The sequence below is a fragment of the Chiloscyllium plagiosum genome, unplaced genomic scaffold (assembly GCF_037043375.1).
Source record: "Chiloscyllium plagiosum isolate Xiang-an unplaced genomic scaffold, Cpla_swu_hap1 HiC_scaffold_24, whole genome shotgun sequence".
Taxonomy (NCBI): Eukaryota; Metazoa; Chordata; class Chondrichthyes; order Orectolobiformes; family Hemiscylliidae; genus Chiloscyllium; species Chiloscyllium plagiosum.
In genome coordinates this window covers 40,855,863-40,872,948 of record NW_028270162.1, presented here as the reverse complement: position 1 = coordinate 40,872,948, position 17,086 = coordinate 40,855,863, and the positions used below count along the sequence as shown (strand labels likewise).

At 38.7% G+C, this 17,086-nt stretch overlaps 1 protein-coding gene across 2 annotated transcripts in view; it reads left to right on the top strand.

The window, feature by feature from the left end:
- The window catches only part of LOC122562734 (mediator of RNA polymerase II transcription subunit 13-like), a 237,283-nt gene that overhangs the window by 137,023 nt on the left and 83,174 nt on the right, over positions 1–17,086 (top strand). For both annotated transcript variants that reach the window (XM_043715858.2, XM_043715857.2), the window contains exon 4: positions 6,945–7,028. In XM_043715858.2, coding sequence (XP_043571793.1) covers positions 6,945–7,028 — 84 coding nt within the window. The remainder of the gene's footprint in view (positions 1–6,944; positions 7,029–17,086) is intronic.

Below are 17,086 nucleotides of genomic sequence, written 5' to 3'. Positions count from 1 at the left end.
AGGAATACAATTAAAAATAAGAGGATTGCCATTTGGGATGAGATGACAATTGTTTTTTGCTCAGAGGTTTGTGAATCTTTTCAAAGCTGTATCCCAGAGGGCTAAAGAAGTTCAGTGTTTGAGTACATTTAGAAGTTGACAGATTTCTGGCTACCATTGAAGTCTTCAATCTACCATGATTGCATTAAATGTCACAGCAAGCTCAACAGTCTGAATGGCCTACTGTTATTCATGTGCATTTGTTCTGTGATCCTCACTATATTTTCCTGTTCAAAATTTAATATGATTTCCTTAAGATGGATATTGTAATCTCATAGTTGCATTCCCAAAATGTGTCTGACATGTTGTGTAACTGAATATTACATGGGCCCTACACTATGAACGTTCTTTTCTGTCATTGACTTCGGGTTCATGACTGATATTCATCTGTGAACTGGAAAGATTTTGGATCCTATTTACTCTTGGGAACCAAATTACACAGTAGTTAACACGAGACTCATCTGTTCAGGACCAAAAGTACTGTGGCTGCTGTAAATCAGAAACAAAAACAGAAGTTGCTGGAAAAGCTCAGCATATCTGGCAGCATCTGTGAAGACAAATCAGCATTAATGTTTCTGATTCAGTATGAGGGCAGGGTCAGTGAACCCAAAACGTTAATTCTGATTTCTCTTCACATATGCTGCCAGATCTGCTGGGCTTTTCCAGCAACCTCTGTTTTCAGCTGATCAGGACATTGGCATCTTTGTTTAGAGTCATAGATGCACATCACAGAAACAGAACCTTTGATCCAACTCATCCATGCTGACCAGATACCCTAAATAAATCTAGTCCCATTTGCTAGCATCTGACCCATATCTGTCTCAACCCTTTCTATTCATATACCCATCCAGATGCCTTTTAAATATTGTCATTGTACCAGTCTCCACCCCTTCCTCCGGCCGCTCATTCCATGCAACACCACCCTCTGTGTGAATAAGTTGCCCCATAGGTCCGTTTTAAATCGTTCCCCTCTCACCTTAAACCTCAGGCCTCAAGTTTTGGACTGAGGGGAAAAGACCTTGTCTATTTACCCTGTCCATGTGCTTCATGATTTTATAAATCTAAGTTCACCCTGAAGCTCCAAAGCTATAGGGAAAACTGCCCCAGTCTATTTAGCCTCTCCCTATAGCTCAAACCTTCCAACCCTGGCAACATTCTTGTAAATCTTTTCTGAACCATTTCAAATTTCACAACACCCTCCCCATAATAGGGAGACCAGAATTGAATACAGTATTTGAAAAATGGCCTAACTAATGTCTTCTAGAGCTGCAATATGACCTCACCCCAGTTGCTATGTTCAATACTCTGTCCAGGAAAGACAAGCATCCCAAATGTTGCCTTCACAGTCCTCTCTATATGTAACTCCACTTTGAAAGAACTGTGATTCTGCGTTCCAAGGTCTCTTTGTTCAGTAACACTCCGCAGGACTTTATCATTAAGTATATAAGACCTGCCCTGATTTGCCTTTCGAAAATGCAGCACCTGACATTTATCTAAATTAAACTCCATCAGCTATTCCTCGGCTCACTGGCCCATCTGATCAAGGTCCTATTGTACTCTGAGGTAACCTTCTTTGTTCACTACACCTTCAGTTTTGGTGTCATCTGCAAACTTACTAACCATATCTCCTATGTTCACATTCAACTTATTTATATAAATAATGAAAAGCAGTGAACTCAGTACTGATCCTTGTGCCATGCTGCTGGCTACAGATCAACGGTCTGAAAAGCAGCTGTCCACCTCCACCCTCTGTTGTCTTTCTTCAAGCCAGTGTCCAAATGGCCATTATTTCTGTTTGAGCTGAAAATGTGTTGCTGGAAAAGCGCAGCAGGTCAGGCAGCATCCAAGGAACAGGAGAATCGACGTTTCGGGCATAAGCACTTCTTCAGGAAGAAGAAGGGCTTATGCCCGAAACGTCGATTCTCCTGTTCCTTGGATGCTGCCTGACCTGCGGCGCTTTTCCAGCAACACATTTTCAGCTCTGATCTCCAGCATCTGCAGCCCTCACTTTCTCCTCGAAGATTATTTCTGTTTGGGCATGTTTATTTTAGAAAACATCTTGCTCTATAGTTTAGTGTCCACCTGACAAATTGCATGGGAGCGGAAACCATTTTCGCAAGAATTGTCTACTAGTAATAAATTTTTGTTTTCAAAAGTGAAACACCTTTGAGCAATAGACCATCAGTTGCAGTAAAATGCTTTTCAGAATTCAGCCAGCAGCGAATTCTCACTTAGTACCCAAACGGAGAGATCTTTAGTATAATGAAAGGTGACTGTTTTATGTCCTGATGGGAAACCATTTTCAGCATTAAACATGAGATTAACTTGGTTTGTGCCAGCTCATCACAAAATAAATATTGGTATAGCCATTTAGTACATTGATACAATCAGGCTGATGCAAAATGTGACATGCATTAGTGTTGATTATTTTTGCTGCTTATGTGGGGATTAATGCAATGTTTATAAAGTATTTACCTGGTTTATATTTATTCTCCACTTTTCACGTTTTTCCATTTTGTACTTTTTGTTCTCTTCTGTAAAAGTTTGGTGATTTCAATTGAAGATGCAGCATGCTCTTGTTAAGTGGGAGTCATATTATTTTCTTTGCAATTGTGATTATAGAGCTGGTTCACTCTCACCCACCAGATAACTTCCGGTTACTTTATAATAATGGGGTAAATCTTTCCTCCATAGGATAATGAATCATTTTTGGTCTCACTGTAGCCAGTATTTCACTCTTAGAGTATTTTGGACAATATCTTCCTTTTGCCTGCATGAGAAGTATTTTAACCTAAAACTGGATTGTTTTACCGTTCAAATCTGTTAGGAAAATTCACTGAGCTGGAAGGTTCATTTCCAGACGTTTCATTACCCTGTTAGGTAACATCTTCAGTGGGCCTCAGGCGAAGCAATGCTGTAAGTTTCTGCTTTCTGTTTAGATGTTTGGGTTTCTTTGGGGTGATGATGTCATTTCCTGTGGTGAAGTAACTTTCTGTTCCTTTTCTCAGTGGGTGGTAGATGGGGTCTAACTCGATGTGTTGAATGGTTGAACTTGAAATGGTTCAGAAAAGATTTAACATCGAGTTAGACCTCATCGACCACCCCCTGAGAATAGGAACAGGAAGTGACTTCACCACAGGAAATGACATCAACCCAAACCTATAAATAGAAAGCAGGAATTTTCAGCATTGCTTCGCCTGAGACCCACTGAAGAGGTTACCTAGTAGGGTAACAAAATGTCTGAAAGTGAACCTTCCAGCTCAGCGAGCAAACCTACATCCAAAACCTCAACATGCGCTACAAATCTTCTCAAACATGAGGAAAAGTTACATTAATTCTAGCGCGTTGGTCCCTATATGCTTGGGTTTCGTGACAACCACGTTTCCGAAGGAATTACTTAGATACTTCAGGGTAAATGGCAGCTCATTGGTTGGTTTTCCAATGCAATGCACCTTGAAATGAAGACTTAGCATTTTATCAGAGGCGACGTTTCCTGTGCTAACCAAGCTATTGCACTAAGTAAGGAGCAGAAATCATTCATTTTTGGAAAGAACTATTTTTAAATGTTTATATGGCACCTTTCACATTCTCAGGGTAAGTTCAAGTGCCTTATAGTTATCTTATGGTCAAATGTATTGCGAAAGTCATATATTTCTGTGTTAATTAAGATAATTAGGTTTACTCATTCATTATTGTAGATAAAGGCCAATTTTGATGGTATTAGGCAAGAACTTTTTAAAGCTGATTGGAGGCAGATGTTCACAGGTAAAGAGACAGCTGGAAAATGGGAAGCCTTCAGAAATGAGATAACAAGAATCCAGAGAGAGTACATTCCTGTCAGGGTGAAAGGAAAGGCTGGTAGGTATAGGGAATGCTGGATGACTAAAGAAATTGAGGGTTTGGTTAAGAAAAAGAAGGAAGCATATGTCAGGTATAGACAGGATAGATCGAGTGAATCCTTAGAGTATAAAGAAAGTAGGAGTATACTTAAGAGGGAAATCAGGAGGGCAAAAAAAGGGACATGAGATAGCTTTGGTAAATAGAATTAAGGAGAATCCAAAGGGTTTTTACAAATGTATTAAGCACAAAAGAGTAACTAGGGAGAGAAGAGAGCCCCACAAAGATCAGCAAGGCAGCCTTTGTGTGGAGCCACAGAAAATGGGGAAGATACTAAATAAATATTTTGCATCAGTATTTACTGTGGAAAAGGATATGGAAGATATAGAATGTAGGGAAATAGATGGTGATGTCCAGATTTCAGAGGAGGAAGTGCTGGATGTTTTGAAACGGTTAAAGGTGCATAAATCCCCAGGACTTGATCAGGTGTACCTGAGAACTCCGTGGGAAGCTAGGGAAGTGATTACTGGGCCTCTTGCTGAGATATTTGTATCATCGATAGTTAGAGGTGAGATGCCAGAAGAATGGAGGTTGGCAAATGTGGTGCCACTGTTTAAGAAGGGCGGTAAAGACAAGCCAGGAAACTATAGACCAGTGAGCCTGACATCGGTGGTGGGCAAGTTGTTGGAGGGAATCTTGAGGGACAGGATATACATGTATTTGGAAAGGCACGGACTGATTCGGGATAGTCAACATGGCTTTATGCGTGGGAAATCATATCTCACAAACTTGATTGAGTTTTTTGAAGAAGTAACAAAGAGGATTGATGAGGGCAGAGCAGTAGATGTGATCTATGTGGACTTCAGTAAGGCGTTCGGCAAGATTCCCCATAGGAGACTGATTAGCAAGGTTAGATCTCATGGAATAAAGGCGGAACTAGCCATTTGGATACAGAACTGGCTCAAAGGTAGAAGACAGAGAGTGGTGGTGGAGGGTTGTTTTTCAGACTGGAGGCCTGTGACCAGTGGAGTGCCACAAGGATTGGTGCTGGGCCCTCTATTTTTTGTAATTTATATAAATGATTTGGATGTGAGCATAAGAGGTACAGTTAGTAAGTTTGCAGATGACACCAAAATTGGAGGTGTAGTGGACAGTGAAGAGGGTTACCTCAGATTATAACAGGATCTGGACCAGTTGGGCCAATGGGCTGAGAAGTGACAGATGGAGTTTAATTCAGATAAATGCGAGGTGCTGCATTTTGGGAAAACAAATCTTAGCAGGACTTATACACTTAATGGTAAAACCTGAGGGAGTGTTGCTGAACAAAGAGACCTTGGATTGCAGGTTCATAACTCCTTGAAAGTGGAGTCACAGGTAGATAGGATGGTGAAGAAGGCATTTGATATGCTTTCCTTTATTGGTCAGAGTATTGAGTACAGGAGTTGGGAGGTCATGTTGCGGCTGTACAGGACATCGGTTAGGCCACTGTTGGAATATAGTGTGCAGTCCTGGTCTCCTTCCTATCAGAAAGATGATGTGAAACTTGCAAGGGTTCAGAAAAGATTTACAAGGATGTTGCCATGGTTGGGCAATTTGAGCTATAGGGAGAGGCTGAATAGGCTAGGGCTGTTTTCCCTGGAGTGTCGAAGGCAAAGTCTTTTTCCCTGGGGTCTGGGAGTCCAGAACTAGAGGGCATAGGCTTAGGGTGAGAGAGGAAAGATATAAAAGAGACCTGAGGGGCAACTTTTTCACGCAAAGGGTGGTACCTGTATGGAATGAGCTGCCAGAGGAAGTGATGGAGGCTGGTACAATTGCAACATTTAAGAGGCATTTGGATGGGTACATGAATAGGAAGGGTTTGGAGGGATATGGGCCGTGTGCTGGCAGGTGAGACTAGATTGGGTTGGGATATTTGGCCGTCATGGATGGGTTGGACCAAAGGGTCTGTTTCCATGCTGTATATCTCTATGACTCTAACCTGTTCAGAGATGTTATTACACAGCACTGGAACAGGTGAAACTTGAACCCCGGCCTCCTGATCAAATGGTAGGGTCACCACCACTACATTTCAAGAGTCCTCATTCATCTTGTATCCTTGTATCATGTCTAGTTTGTTCTGTCTCTGTAGATTATATTAAGTGTTAAAAAATGTAGTTTTGGTTTCTGTTCAAAGTGAATTAGAGGTGTTTGCTTTCAATTTCTTTCCGTGTGCCTGTGAGTGATTATCGTGTTTGCATTTTGACCTAGTTTAGAGACTTGTAGAGGCAAGAAAGCTTTGAGATTACGTGGCTAAGTTGGTGCTATGCTGTTCATAAAAACCAAAGAGTTTTTTTCATGTTAAAAAGCATGGAGAGGAATATTGACCTGGACGCTACATGAATGTATTCCGTTGTGCTTAGTTATTCAGTTTTGTGTGTTCAGAAAGAGTGAGTTCTAAAGAATTAGGAAGGGTCAGGTAGCTCTGTGAAGAGACATTCAGCAACAGAATAGATGCTCATAGGTCTGTTGATGGGTTGTGGCATGTAATTCCCACTGAAGCCTATACTTGGACAGCAATTCATGTTGGTGGGCTTCACTGTAAACCTGAACTTGGATTTACATGGCCAGATCCAGAAGAAAAGGACCAGCCTTCCACTGTATGAATGAATATGTTGAAATGCCTATCAGAATGAAGGATATAGTAAAACCAAAATTATACTGGATTAATCCATTGGATTGAGTCTTAGTCTATTTGACTGTTAATAATTACTATATTTCATGTTTGGTGTACCCATATAGTTATTGGTTATGTTTGTTTTGTTCCAAATTTGTATAGTAAAGATTCTTTTGCTAATTTGGTATTATTATGGAATCTTTTTTTAAAAACCTTTTGATTTTTCAAATATTATTCTTTAAGTATCTCAGGGGTCTCAAAACAGATCCTAACATGGCAGGGGTATTTAGTATTTCCATTGTCTGGGGTTATAACAAGATCTAATAGTAAAGTCAGCTTGGCTGCAGAATGCAATATTAGGGTCAGAAAGTGGAAGAAATGTTTTGTTTAATTTTATTCCTTATCATTTTCCTAGGTGTCTGATGGATAAGAATTTTGTTAGGATTGGAAAGTGGTTTGTCAAACCCTACGAGAAAAATGAGAAGCCTGTCAACAAAAGGTAAGCATTATCTTATTGATGCCTCTACGCACAAAAGTATGTTTATTTGGTTTGGTATCTACATATTTCTAAACTACAAAGAGAAGATCATTCGTGAAACACAAAATGATTAAAACTGCATGGTGTACTCGAGCACAAGGCTAATGATGACCGTCTGACTGTTGTAGGTTGTCATAAAAGCCCTTCTGGTTCACCTATATCTTTACTTGGTCTGGCCAATATGCGACTCCAGACCCACAGCAATGTGGTTGACACTTAAATGTCCTAGATATGAGCCATAAATGCTGGGTAGTCAGTGATGCTTTCAACCTATGAAAGGATTAAAGAAAATGCAGTTTGTCAATTGATATTAGGATGCCACTTCTCTAAAAAAGCTTGGCATTGTTTCTTGCAGACTGTCGAAACTCTCCAGCATTATATAAATTCCGCTTAGTCTTCAGAATCAAGGATTATTTAGCCTTACTTGTAACCAGCCCAACTCAAGTGACTAGAAGTTAGAGCCAAAAATAGCTGGCAAAACTTAGCAGGTCTGTCAGCGTAAGTGGAGATGAAGCTGAAAGAGAGAGAGATATATGAAAGGAGTATGTAAACAAGAATGATTTGGAGATGACGGTGTTGGACTGGGGTGTACAAAGTTAAAAATCACACAACACCAGGTTATAGTCCAAGAGGTTTAATTGGAAGCACACTAGCTTTCGGAGCGACGCTCCTCTAACAGACAATCAATTCTTCAATGTATAATTTCAGTTACATCACACTGCAAATTTTTGCTATAAATTCTGTGTTACGATCGAGTCCTCCACATTCACCTGATGAAGGAGCGTCGCTCCGAAAGCTAGTGTGCTTCCAATTAAACCTGTTGGACCATAACCTGGTGTTGTGTGATTTTTAACTTTGTAAACAAGAATAGTATGGATAGCTGGCCAGCTACTGCTCAGAATTTGCCTGGGGCAAGACCTGCGGAGGTTTGCCAGCAATTTCTGTATTTATTTCAGATCTCCAGTATCTGTGGTTCTTTGTTTTATTATATCAGGATTTAAGGACTTAATTTAATGGGCTTTTAAGGTTTTCAACACAGTTTTTGCCAAAACAATTTCCTGTGTTTTTCAGTGCACTGCAACGAAAATTATGGAGACTAGATTTACGTGACTCTAATGTGTCAGTGCTTTCATCAGTAATGGTAACTGTTGTGAGCCAAAAATGTGCAGACATTGTCCAAATGGTGCACTTCAGCTGTGCAGTGCAATTAGTCTTGGCCAGCTGATTATTTCTACCTTAAAATTCAGATCAGAAGTACTCTTAAGTACAGAGTATAAGATGCTAAGAGAAAATAAGGAAGCTTTATATAGGCAAAGCTACAGGTAGATATAGTCTGACCTGTTTAATTGTATTTGGAATAGGGCAGAGTTCATTTGGAATAAATAGAACTTAATGGGCTCTTGTTGTTGACAGTGCTTTATGTAACAGTTGAGTTCAGAGTTAAACTTATAAATATTATAACTTCATTCAACGTGATTCAAGAATGTCTTATTTATATTTTAGGCTATGAAAATCTCAAAAACAACTTGAAAAGCCCAATTATCACAATTTGCCTCCACATTGATGCGGCAGTGCATGTACAGTTTGTAGTTTGATTTTTGACTGTTGGGTAACTAAATTTATTCAGCCTCATTATTTAATGGTTTGGAATGAATAATTAATAATTCTGCAACTGCGATTTCACACTATTTAATACTGCAAAAGTGATCTATTTCTGATTATTGAACTTCACATACTGTTTGTTCCACAAATCTTTCAAACTATTTTTGCAGTTGCTAAATTCTGAGTTACAATGCCAAAAAAACAGTTGTGCAACACATCTCCACAGACCTAATGGCAGAGTACACCATTTCCTCACAATGACATTGAAAGGTTTCATTTAGTTATTCACTTCAGATGTATTCCCTAGTCTAGTAATTCAGGGCAGACCCACCACAATATGGTTCACTCTTCAGTGTCCTTTGTAATAGCCTGGCAAGCCCCTCATTTGTATCAAACCACTGCATAGTTTTAATAGAGGAATGAAACTGGGCACACTACCTGGTATCAAGGTAGACTTTGGAAATGACATTGGTAATTCCATTCCCAGTAATCCTGCGAAGTCCTCCATACTACCTACTCGGGGTTTGTGCTGAAATTTGGACGACTGTCCCAACAATTCATGCAAAGCCTGATGCCTGTGTGATTCCATGAAAATGTCTTTGCCAACACCATCCCTGAGTCTGTCGTGACCCACTGTCAAGAAACATCAAAGATGGTAAGGGCGCAGAATATACCCGAGGTCAGGGATTTCAATGTCCATTAGCAAGAATAGATTGATATCACCATCTACCTGTTGCAGATGCAGCTGTCCATGACAATATTGGCAGAATTAACCACCGCACTTCTTTTGTTGAGATTGACTTACACCTTCTTGATAGCGATACCTTCCATTGTGTTGTGTGGCACTCTACCTGTGCTGAATGGAGGCACCTAGAACAAATCTAATAACTCATTAATGAGTATCTGTGAGGTACAATGGGGTTTCAATAGAATTGAATTCAACCGCAATCTCTGACCTCATGACTCAGCATTGTATTCCATTTTACCATTAGCATTAAATCAGGAGTTTCAGCATTGATTCAGTGAAGTGTGCAAAAGGAAATGACAAGAGCAGCAGTAAGACATATTGAAAATAAAGGTATTATCCTGAAGAAGCTGCAACATATTTGTTTTCATGTCAAATAGCTAAAACAGAATGCAGCAGGCAGGACTTAGCGATCTTACAGATCAGATCAAAGCTGTCTTGTCATGTTCAGTTGTGATGGACATTTGAACAACTAACTGAAAGGGCTGCTGCTCAGATATCCTGAACCACAGTGATGCAAGAGCTAAGCACATTCATGCAAAAGATGAGACTGAGGCCCCAGAATTAGCTGTGACCCCAGCCAAGTGTTTCCAGTACAAGTACAATTTTGAGTACCCAGCAGTATGAACACGGAATGAGCAGGCCACTTGGCCCTTTGCCCCTGTTCTGCCATTCATTAAGATTGTGCTTGATCTAATTTTAATTTCTATGTTTTTGCATCCTTGGTTACCAAGAATCCATCTACCTCTATCTTAGAAATATTTAATGATTCCACATCAATGTCTTTTGAGGAAGAGAATTCCAAAAACATTCAACTCTAGAAAAATGGTTCCTCATCTCTGTTTTAAGAAAGTGTCCCATTATTTTTCAACTATGGCACTTAGTTCAAGATTCTCCCATAAAAGGAAATGTCCTTTAGGCGTCTATCTGGTCAAATTCTCTCAAAATGATGTGGTTTGATGAATCACCTCTGACTCTTCTGAACTCAAGACGATAAAGATGTTGCCTGCTTGGCCTTTGCTCGTTCTGCCCAACCTAGGTACTAGTCAAGGAATCCTTCTCTGAATTGCCTCCAACACCTGTTGGCCAAGCATGACCCACCCACAAAAAGTAGAATGCATCTAACGCAACCACTTATTATTCCATCAGTCTGTTCTTGATCATCAGCAAAGTGGCTGGTGTGCTTGTGGTGGAGGGCATGAATGTTTAAAGTGGTAGATGAAGTACCAGTTAAGCTTGTTTTTCATGGATGCTGTCTAGCTGCTTTGCATGTTGTTGGCACTGCTCTCATCTAGCAAGTGGGAGCTATTCCATTAAACACTGATTTATATCTTGTATACAATGGATAGGCTTTAGGGATGCAAATAGTGTTTTACTTGCTGCTTGAATTCCAACTTCTGACCTACTCTTGTGGCAACTGTATTGACATGGATTGTTCACCCACCTTTCTGGTTAAAGGTAGCCCTCCAGGATATTGATGGGAATGTCAACAGCATATGGTTAGAATTTCTAGTTGGAGATGGCCATTGTGTGCGGTGCACATGATATATGTAAGCAATGTAAATCTTTGAAAGCTTTCTTTGTTTCTTTATGATTAAACATGTACAGTTCATCTTTCTATACAAGAGTGCCAGTAAGGTTGACTAATCTGTAGGAGACCTCTATGAGCAGCTCTGAAGTGAAATCATTTGGACATTGAGTATTCTTGTCCAAATTTGCAAAATTTGATCCAAATTTTGGTGATAAGCAATCAGCAATTACTGTCATTATTCTGAATCTGTGTGCCATTCCTTCAGTATTTAACAGAAATGCATATTAATGAGGAAATCATTAGAGATAGAGGGCTGCCATTCACTAAGCTCTCAAGGTATTTTCTGGGAGCCACTCAAGCTAGAAGACAACAATTGATCTTAAGAGTGGGTTTTTATTCCACTCACTTTTAGTAACATTGATTTAATGAGGTGTAACTAACATTTTTTTAATGGAAAGCTGAATGACTACTTCTGAACAACCAATCTGGACCTGAATAATTTATGAGATGCTGTCTACGTTAATGATTGCTAATTTCTTTAACAAACTGTTTTATAATTAAAATTTTCTTTTATCTGTTTTGAGTTTCATCCCAGTGTTTTGCTATGTATATGTGTAAATATATTTTGTGCATGAAAAAAAGTCCGAATTTGTGTTTCCCTGTTTTTCTTTCTGAAAGTACCTTATTTTGAGCATGAATGCAATTCAACTCATGTACAGTAAACTATTGTACATAAGAATAGTTAAATTTGTCATCACTGAGATACTTGGATCTCTTAGGAAAGTTTTCTTTGAGGTCAACAGAAGTGCCATTTTTTAAGAAAAATATTCCTTTCTGCACTTTTGTTCACTAATTAGTTAAATGTTACATATAAATGCAGAGGCTATTTATTAAAAGGAATAATAGTGTTTGTTAAGTATATTTAGTTTTGTGCCAGTGGTAGCTATTAACTGGGGCTTCTTTTGTGCTGCTTAACTGAAACCATGGCTGTGTTAGGTACAGACTTGTAATAAAACCAGAAACTGTTGAAGTATATTTGTAATATTTATCTTTTGTAAATACTTGAGATAAATTGCAGCATTTAAGGCGATTCTATATTACTGGATTTGAAAATTGTGTTTTTGTATGGCTGATATGTAGGTCAGCCCTATCTTTTAAATCCTCCCTACCTTTTCAGCCATTGCATGCCTTATTCACTGCAGCACTCAGGCCTAATATTTCAATCCAGAATGCATATTTTGCTTAATAATACTTTGCACAAGCAATCAAATGGGAGCTACAGGCTTTGTTAACAAAAATGCATGTGTGTTCAAGACATGCTCACATTTGTATCAGTTGCTGATAATGTTTCAAAATGCTGCCCATGTATACCTTGGTATGTAAGTTGACACCTTTTTGGAAGGATTTTTCAAAGGTCAGCATCTAGCATATAATAGGACGTAAGATTGGCTCGTGTTTTTTTCCTTCAAAGCTGTCTTTTCTTATGGAACATCAATTCCTTTCAATTGTTGTGACAAGACAGAAATCATTAACGATGGACATGATACATCACCCTGTCTAACGTGAAGTAGAGAAGGTCTTGTGATAGTTGTGTGGAAAGATGGTTCTCCTTGTGGATGAGTCTAGGGCGAAATGGTGTAATGTCAGAATAAGGGTTTGAAGAGGGATGTCTTCTGAGTATTGTGAATCTGTGCAGTTCTTTACTACAGAGGACTGTTGAGACTGAGCCTTTAAATATATTCAAGACTGAGAAAGGTTTTGAATCAGTCAAGGATTATGGGGGAAAAGGCAGGAAAGTAAAGTCAGATCTACCAAGGTCTCATTGAATCGCAGAGCAGACTCAGTGAGTTGAATGGAATACTTCAGCTCCTATGTCTTATGGTCTTAATAGAATGTTGAGTAGGAATTATAAAAAAATTATGAAGTTATCAATGAACAAAATATTTAAGTGTTGAAAGAAAAACAAGGGTGGGAATATGGCCTCAAGGTTGTAATCAGGATAAAATTACGTAAGATTCCAAAATGGCAGAAATCTCAAAATTACTTTGGTACATATATGAAGAAGTAATATCTTAACTGTTGAAACTCATTATATATGGAGAAAACTAGTGAACATTACAGATGGTTAGGACTGGCATGATCTCATTTAAAAATAAGCATAAATATTTAATAACCCAATAAATTCAAGGCAAATAAAACCATGATCCTGCTGAATTACTTTCAAAGCTTTTAAAATAATCTGGAAAAGAAAGAGATGATTTACAAACTTGCTTTTCTTTTTTAAAACCAGTGCCCAGCTAGAAAACAAGCGGTTAGTTGACATTGCCTCGATATGTTGGAGAGAAGAAACATGTCCATGAGTCTAAAGCTTGACACTATTATGAAAAGTAATTGAATCCGTACTAAAGGAGAAAGTACCTAGAACAGAAAAGATTGATAACTTAGATCTGTGTTACCAACTCGAAGATTCTAAAGGGTGTTTATCGAAGAGTATCATAAACTAATGAATCAGATAAAAGCACACAAGGCTGGGACAGTTCACTGAATTGGCAGTCAGAGCTGCAGGAAAGAAAACACTGCGCATGCTTAAAGGGAGCTTCTCTGTGATAGAAGTTGGAAGGTGGAGTGCTAAGAATCTCAGCGCAAGAATCACTTGATGATAACTTGTATTAACAATTTAAATTTCTGAAACCATTTTGAAATTTTGTAGATGAAGCCCATTGAGTGTTTGAGGTGGGTGGGTGGTGCAGTAGTGAAGGATAATCAGTACCGAAAAGAATAAAAATAAATTACAAGACAGCATTAAAAAAATACACAAATGATTAACTTATGCTTAGCAAATAAATTTCAAAACCTCATACTGTCTTGGTACAAAAAAATTGCATGTTACTGGAAAAGAAATGGGAAAAGAAATGTAATTGCATTCAGAGAGTGTCCTTCAGAACATCCAATGCACTTTACAGCTAACTATGTCACTATCATATAGCTGTTTGTGGGAATATGCATATTACCTGTATACTTCCTACACTTCAGTGACTGTACCTAAAGTATAAGATTTAGCTATTTTGATGGTGTTGATTGATGGGTAAATACTGGCCAAGTCACCAAACTGACATTCATATCTGCCACAGATGGCAGGTGGGGCCTAACTTAAATAGCTCACTGGAAAGTTGATGGAGGCATCTCAGTAGAACAGCATTCCCTCAGTACTACACTGGATTGTTGGCCTATTTTTGTGTTCAAGTACTGGAATGTAAGTAGAAGCACAAATCATTAAAAGTCATTACTCAGTTTAATAAGACCTTTTTAAAAATGACGCATCAAAACCACATGGAATATTGTGTATAGAGGCAGAGAGACATTCGAAAGAGTGCAAATAAAGTATAAAAGTTGTACCAAAAAATGGTTATATATGTCAGGAAATGAAGACGAGGCTGGGTGCGATTTTTTTTTTAAATTAAGGGTGCAAAGTGACTGAACAGATCTTCAGTAAGAAAAGCTCTTTCAGAGGAGACAAAGAAAGTTCATTTCATTTTGATGTGAACAGCAAAATTAGGAGTTATCAATGTTGGATAATCACGAAGAAATCAATTGGTTCAGAATTGTCCATTTCTGAGTATTGAGGCAAGTACTTTTGCTGTTAAGGAGTAGTTAGGTAAACATAGGAATGAGAAAATAAATTGGCTGGTTGTTAGATGTGGAAAAGTTGGAAGAGGTTTGAAAGGAGCATAAAAACCACAAGTTTTACCATGGTTTCCTTTTGTTTAAAAACAGAAACGTTTAGCAACTAGTGTTTTAGATGAGATATGAAGTGTTGGAATTGTCGCCTTTACAAGGTAAACCTTTGAAAGTGAAATTTAGTGGTCCTTAAAACAGTAGCTGGAAGTCTTAGTAAAGTGACTTGACTGCTAAGACTCCTGATTGTCAGAAGAAAAATTGATTATATCACAAATGTGCTGAAAAGATATTAACACGGAGAAGGAACAAATGTGCTCAGGTGATAAGAGCAATTGAAGATGACAGTGATAGAGGTAGAAGGAGGTGTAAATAGTTCTCAAAGCGAATCTCCTACAATTTGAGAAGCTGATGCAGAAATACTGGGACGGTTAGACTCTGTTCTCATATTTAGAGAATGGACAAGAGGATCTTTGTAAGACTACTGAGAAAGTACAAAACAATCTGTAAAGGTACACCAGGATGAACTGTACTCGCTAGCCATGACATAAATATAGGCGAGTTACCTTTATATAACTATACACAGTCTAGTTGATCCATTTGGCTTGGCATCTAACACTGTTGTTGAACTCCAGCTGCTCTGACTAGGTTCAATCAGGTAATTCTCTACCATGTACCGAAATTCTGTTTCCACCTGAGCTTGTTTTTCTGGGTTCCAGTGAAAAGTCTTTTTTTCAGTAGTGAGGAAGAGTCACTGGACTTCAACACATTAACTCTGCTTTCTTCCAGCAGATGCAGCCAGAACTGCTGAATATCTCCAGCAATTTCTCCTCTTGTTCCAGATCCTTTAGCATCTGCAGTTGTTTCTGTTTTTATTATACTTTGTTCCTGTCGTAGTTTGTGATAACACTTCAAAAGTGAATGCAAGATAAGTCGAGACCTGTTCAGGCAATTGCAGTTACTGGTTTAGTGGTAAATTTAACAATAACTTAATTTGTGAAAGCGAGAGTGACTTACTTGGGACATGTGGTTGGAAAAGGACTGATGTTGCCAAGGATAGCAAAAGTGAAAGCTTTAATAGAACTCCTTGTTCCTTAAACTAAATGAGAAATCATGAGGTTTTTAGGAATGTGTGGATTTTCCTGGAAATTTGTGTGTACTTTAACAGGTAGCATTTGAGAAGCTAAAGACAACCTTAAATGATTCAGCATTGGCCTCCCCTGATTTTTCCAGACCTTTCAAAATAGCAGTTTATGCTTGTGATTTTGGGAGTATGTATTGTCATTTTGCAGGATGATCAGTCAAGAATAGAGAAATAAGTTCTTTATTTTTGTCTGTAAAATCTATGGACGACAAGGAGAAGTTGCTGTTTTCAAAAACAGGGATTTACCTTGATGACTGCCTAATTTCCCAGCTCTGTTCTGTGGATGTTAGTTCCTGTAACGTGCAGATGATCGGGGCAGAGGAATTGCTTACAAGTGAAGCTGATTGATCTTCAGCTAAGAAAGCAGGCTGAAACTGGAAGCAAGCTACAGAGTGGATAGAGAGTTGAGCTAGAAAAAACACAGCAGGTCGAGCAGCATCAGAGGAGGAGGGCAGTTGACATTTCAGGTTGGAACCTTTCATCACTGCTCCTCACGAAAGGTTTCGACCTGAAACATCGACTCCCCTCTTCTGATGTTGCTCGACCTGCTGTGTTTTTTCCGACTCAACGCTATCCTTTCTGATTCTCCAGCAGCTGCAGTTCTTACTATCTCCAACAAACTACAGAGACATAGACAGAAAAACACAAAAGTGTGTCATGGTTCTCCCCAGCAAAAGTTGCCTGTTTGCTGTTTAAAAATAAGCTCAGTTTAAACTTGAAGTAAACCTTTCCTGCAGCAGTTGCTATGAGTTGTGACTTTTGAATTGACAATTTGAAAACATTTTCCAAATGAACCAGTCAATCTATTACTTACAAGTCAGTAGAAACTTCCAGAGAAAGACAGCAGAATACCAAGGACCCGGCTAACCGAAATAGGATCATCTCAAAATCTGAATTGACAAGCAAAGATGATTGACCCGACTTTACGATTTTTTTCTACCTATGCCAATAATCAATTTCTCCTCATTTGTGTGTGTTTGTCAGGGGCAATTTATCAGGCAGTTAGAATGTGTGTTAGTACATGTGCAGTGATATTTTAAATTATCTTGTAAGGGGAGTCTGTTGGAATAATTAATTTTAGAAAAAATGGATAAGAATTTGAGCAAGGGTAGGGACGTTACTGAGTGGAAGTTAGCAATCTTCATGATGGTACAGATATGTAGTTGGAATCTCAATCCATGGTCAATTATGCCAGCAAGTTTGGGGAACACTCTAGTTCAGTTGCCAGGAAGAGAGATGGAGTCAGTATCTAGAAATTGGAATTTGTGTTGGGGAACTCAAAATAGTGCCAATAAAATAATTAACCCCTTATCTAATTGGAG